This window comes from Cucumis sativus, chromosome 3 (assembly GCF_000004075.3).
Source record: "Cucumis sativus cultivar 9930 chromosome 3, Cucumber_9930_V3, whole genome shotgun sequence".
NCBI lineage: Eukaryota > Viridiplantae > Streptophyta > Magnoliopsida > Cucurbitales > Cucurbitaceae > Cucumis > Cucumis sativus.
This window is the reverse complement of record NC_026657.2, coordinates 38,598,116-38,604,115: the sequence shown is the minus strand read 5'-3', so window position 1 is coordinate 38,604,115 and position 6,000 is coordinate 38,598,116. Positions and strand designations below refer to the sequence as shown.

General features: G+C 26.4%; 1 protein-coding gene across 1 annotated transcript; it reads left to right on the top strand.

Moving 5' to 3' along the window:
* Nucleotides 1-1,607: 1,607 nt before the first annotated feature.
* LOC101216710 (auxin-induced protein 6B) lies at nucleotides 1,608-2,292 on the top strand. Its single transcript, XM_004136255.3, has one exon. The coding sequence runs from the start codon at nucleotides 1,691-1,693 to the stop codon at nucleotides 2,186-2,188; it is 498 nt and encodes a 165-aa protein (XP_004136303.1). The 5' UTR covers nucleotides 1,608-1,690; the 3' UTR covers nucleotides 2,189-2,292.
* The last annotated feature ends 3,708 nt before the right edge of the window (nucleotides 2,293-6,000 follow it).

The window sequence follows — 6,000 nt, the reverse complement described above, 5'->3', positions numbered from 1 at the left end:
TAAAAAGAACACATATATTTAACATTTAAACATTAATTATCTCACAAATTTAATTTTTTATCTATACTTGTGATCCAAACAAAGAAAAGACAATTCAGAGAAGATGAAGATCCAACAAACTGATATATTAGAATTAAAACAGACTGTCAAACAACTAACGTTGAATAATAAAGTAATTTAATTTCCCTTGGTATAAAATGATTATAATTTATATATAAAAATAAAATTTGACTTAGAGAAAAAATACAAAATTAAAATATTATTGATATTAACATAATCAAGTAGGATTTATTTGAGATTAAAATAATAAAACGTAACAGGTGTACGGCGATTATAAAAAGGATTGCTGAGGGGAAGGTTAAGCAAAGAAATGAGTGATGAGGTTCGACTTTCGAGTCATTATTGATACATATACTAATGGCTTTAATATGCTAACCTCACATGGGTTATCTTTACCGAAAATAGGAGCCAAGAGTGATTAAATGCTATAACTGTCAAAAGTGTCACACTTTATAGTTTAGTCCTTTTATTTATTTTAAACCTTGGGTTACGCACCCCAACGTATTATTAATAATAATAATGTTCATGAACTTTGTCATAATACTCCCTTTTAAAAAACAAGTTCATAATACTCTTTTTTAAAAAAATTATTTGTATTTTTGTAATTTACATGTTCGTTGAAGTAACAATTGTGACACGAAAAGTATATATTACGTGTGATTTAATATGAATATAAGTAATACCTAATATATTGAATTTTACTCACATTTTCTTATGTAGTATGGAGAGAAAAATATTGACATATAATAAGTTGATAATTGAATTCCATTTGTTTGCAATAAAAAAATGTTTTTTTTACTAATTTTGAAAATAGGTGATAACTAATAATTGATGTTTTGTTTTAAGTTTATATTGAGATGAAATTGTAGAATTTGAATAGTGATAATAAATAAAATGTTTAAAGTTAAAAAAATAAGAATAAGATTTAATAAAAAATATTTACGATGGTTGATTAGATAAAAATTAGGAGTTAAATAAAAAGTTGATATGGGCATAGTTTAAATAATAAAAAATACCTTGATCACGAGATTTAATAGTGGAGTAACTTATTATTTCAATTATTAGGGTAATAATTGAAAAATTATTATAATTTTGTATCTTCAATTTTATTATTTTATTTAATCTTAATCGAATCCATTCAAATTTGAAAACATGCACAACAAAATGTATTAAAAAAATACAACAAACTTTTAAGAAATGAGCTAAATCCAAAAGCTTCTATATATAACCTTTTATACGTTAGTTATTAGTTAAAATTTAAAAGTTGTAAGCGGTTAAGATTTATCCTTAATCACTTTTTACGTATAATCACTTATTCTTTTTCCTAAAATCAACAGCAAAACAAAAGCTTAATATAAATAAATTAATTAATGGAGAGGACATAATGGTAATTACCACCATAAAGAATTTAAAATATTATTATTATCACAGACGATTTAGGCAATCTCAACAGAAAATACGGATAAAATTACTCTAAAATCAATGAAAATTTTACGTTTTTTGAAATCCGAATTTTCCAAACTCAAACTCACTATAAATTCAAACCATCAATAACAGAAACCACCCCTCTCCATCTCCATCGCCATCTTCTTCCTCACTTTCCTCAAAACAAAAAAGAAGAAAATCAGCAATGGATTCAAATGCAAAGAAGTCCAACAAAATCAGAGACATCGTACGGCTTCAACAGATCCTGAAGAAATGGCGGAAGCTAGCAAACTCATCGAAGACGGCGAATAAAATCACGGGCACGGCGGCGGGACCTGCCGGAAAGAGCATAAAGTTTCTGAAACGGACTTTATCGTCGGCTGGCGGGGAAGTGCCGAAAGGGTATTTGGCAGTGAGTGTAGGGGAAGAGCAAAAGCGATTTGTTATACCGACGTCGTATTTAGGGCATCCGGCGTTTGAGATTCTGTTGAGAGAAGCGGAGGAGGAATTTGGGTTTCAACAAACGGGGGTTTTGAGGTTGCCGTGTGAAGTATTTGTGTTTGAAAATGTGGTGAAATTGGTGGAGGAAAAGAAGAAAGGGGATTTGTTGTTAGGAGGGGAAGAGGTTTTGAATTTTTGTTCATTGGAATCGTTGCAGTTAACGCCGTCATCACACCGTCCACAGAGTCCAATGTGCAGATAGAAGAAGAAAGAAGAAGAAAACAGTCTTTTTTTCTCTCTTTTGATTCCTCCTTTACTATTATTTTTTTTTGGATGAGGTAGATCAAATGTATGAAGAAAAGAGGAAATATATGAAATTATGAATAATATATATATTTTTCTTTTTGGAATTATTTGTTTTTTCCTTGAATTTTAAAAATTACTCTTTATTTATTCAAAATTGAAATATAATAACAAGATTTAAAGTTTTGGTATGATTTGTAAATCTTGATATAGAATGGGTTCTCCCACTTGTTGAATAACTAAATATTCTATTTTACTTTCTATTTCTTATATTTTGGCTAGATCTTATTTTGGACTCAAATGTATGGGTAAGTTTTTGTGTGAAGATCATTTATTTGGATAAATGTGGTTTTTTTTTTTTTTTTTATAGAAATAAATAATTTAAATATTTGCTTTAGTGTTTTAAATCCTAAAAATATTTTAGGATTTTAACTTTTACATGCCAACATGTGTTATGAATTATATGTTTGAATTTGATTCAGAAAGGCTTAAGATTTTTAGTAAGAACAATAATTTTGAATTTAACGACATAAAACAATATTTGTTTAGTTAAAAGTTTTACCCATTTAGAATAGTAATAGCTAATATACAAAGTGATTTCGATCAAATTGGCATACCATATTGGATAAATTTTATAAACAATTCAACTATTTAAGTTTTTTTTTTTTTTTTTATTACAATATGTTGAAGTTGGAGGAATCTCCCTATTTTTCTTTTTTAGGTTTTTGAGTTAAAATTGTAGAAATATACCCAGATAATGGTGTCCTCATAATTAAAATATCTATTTAAAACAACTTAAATTTGAGCTTTTTTGCTGTTTTTTAAGTTAGCTATTTTCCTAGTTTGCCTATTTTGTTTTAAATATTTAGAGGTGGTTGGTTACACCAAGTGAGATGAAATCCTAATGTAATGTAGGGGTATAAACTTAGGTGTAGATGTTAAACTTTGTGGTTGAGTTGTAACCTTTTCTCAATCCGTATTTTCTTTGAGTTGGTTCATATTTTTGAGTTGGTAACACCGAATAGTATTCTCAATCCAAGTTCAAGAGTTTGGTTGTCGGGTTATTCAAGTTATTTTGGATTGAGTAGCATGGATTATTGTCAAGTTATTCTAATATAATGCAATCACAACCTCTTATTTACAAAAAGAATTCAATTGAACCCATTTTTTGAAGAGTCGTGTGATTAGGGATATGGATTACAATCCACCCCAAACAATCTTTTGAAATAAAAAAGAATTCCAGTCAATGGTGTAAGGGAATTGGTTTAATAGAAATAGTTTCATCATTAAAATAAAAAAACAATGACAGAATTTTACGAGCCTCAAGGCATTTTAAGATGATGGTTAAAGTAAAATATACACCAAGTTGAATAATAGTTTCAGAATTACAATGCCACTTGAGGTTCAATGTGATCAGAAGTTAATTAAGATCAGCATATACTGAGAATCAAGTTTTCTTTTTTCTTTTTTCAAATTTAAATAATTAATTATTTCACATGCATTTTCACCAACTTTGACGAATAAATGACAATTAGGAATTTTCTCAAAAAAAAAAAAAAAAGTTAGAACAAAACCAATAAAAACCAATAAAAGATAAAATTTTATTATAATATTGTAAGAAATGTTATATTTCTAAAACTTTCTATTGTTTTTATTTTCATTACTTTCCTTAGCCAATTATACTATAGTATATATGGTTCAGTCTCTTATATGCACACATTATAGTGTGGTACCATGCATATATTTGATCCAAAATTATAATAAAGTTACATCATGATCAAGTTGATATTAATCGAACATAAATGATTATTTTAAAGACAATGATATGCTGCATTTGTTTCTTCTTCTATGGTTTTATCACATTCAATTTTTTCTTAGAAAACATGGGTATGATGTAGTGCTCACATGTTCTTGTTGGTTTGGGGTTTAGTACACAAGTTGAAGTTAATTCTTAGATGTTGGACTATTTCTAGATCTATATATATATATATGCACACTATACAATTTGATAATTTGATAATTAGATCTATAAGGTACGTATTGAGTCAAACTTTTTCTTTTTACATCTTGTGAGGGTTAAACCATTTGTGTATTTGGATTCTTGTATTCACTTTTGTCCAATTCTTTCCTGATTTTGAATGATAATTTGATTATATTTTCACTTCATGATATATAACCAATCACTAAATTATATTACATTATCGTAATATTCATTTGTACGATCAATCTAAGTAGCAATAGGTTGGATTGACTTGCTAGTTGTAATATGACTTCAACAAAGATTGTTTGATTAGTCTCGATAAGAGTTAATTTAAAGATTAAATTTGACATTTCCAATTAGATATTTGGCTTAGCATGTTCCTAGTTCTTATTTCGTAACGTGGAACTAGCTAACTGAATTACGATGCTTTTCCTATAGGCTTAATTATTGATTGCTTATGTGACTAGAGCATCGCTGCTAAATTACATTTAATCTCTATATCAAGATATCGTAATATTTTATTGTACATTTTAATATCAATATGAGCACAATAACTTTGCAAATCTTATCATGCTACGTAAAGTCATAAGAAGAAAGAAGAAACAAACCATATTCTAAAGTAACGTATGGGTGATGTGAGTTTTTGACCGAGAACTATTTTAAGATTTATAAAAAGTATATAGACTAAAATCAAACAAATTATTAAATAGCATACATATAAACGAGTAAAACATATTTTACAGTACACAGACGAGTACCAAAATGAAACAAAATCTAAAGTATAATTAAGAACCAAATATAGTAATTTAACACATTTCGTATAAGAGTGTGTAATCCTACCTCTTTTACCTTTAATAAGCAGCTTAAATTATGGGCTTCGTTTGTTTCATATGAGTTTTTCTATAAATTTTAAACAGACGTTTAATATCTTTGTTTATTTTATAGAATATCACATTTTAAAATCAAAGATACTATTATTCACAGTTTTTTAAAGTCCACTTGACATGAATTTTTATAACATCCGGTAGAAGCGTAAAATTTTTATGTCTAAAAGATGAACAAGAGAAATATAGCTTAATTAGTTTATAAATTAACAAACATTATTTATTAATTTTAATTAGTTATTAGATATAAATATATTATTTAGACTTAATAAATTTCAACTAATACTTTTATCGTTAATATTGCAGGCTATATAAACCGTTTAATATAAATTATTAATTTTCTAATTAATTTAACTGCTTTTAGTATAAGAGTTTTTTGAAAAATATATATAGAAGAAAATATAAACTATTTACCTTTATGGAAAAAATCATTAAAAACAAAATTCATTATACTTATATTTAACAAAATTCATTACACTATTTTGATATGAAGAATAAATATTTGTTAACTTTTCTATTTCTGATAATTTTTTTTAATTTAATTATATTTGGTTAAAAAGTATTTTTAAATTTTATTAACCAAGCAACTAACTAAAATAAAAACAAATTATTATGAATGGCACCCACATGAAACTATTTATAAAATATAGCAAAAATATCAAACGGATATAAAATTTGATGACCTTTGGTGCATTTTGTAAATAGTTTCAATAATTTGCTATACTTTTGAAAATGACATTTTCTTTTTTACAAATAATTGAAATTGAACACAAATATTTAACTTCTGTACATTAGTTATCATGCACATCCAAAAACTCATACATTCAAATTTTAAATGTTTAACATACATATACTTGGAAAACAATATTTGCAACTCAAACTATCATAGTATAAATTTGTTAGAAT

Bases quoted from the DNA above. Each gene is read 5' to 3' on its own strand.
- LOC101216710 (XM_004136255.3), top strand. From the start codon at position 1,691: ATGGATTCAAATGCAAAGAAGTCCAACAAAATCAGAGACATCGTACGG.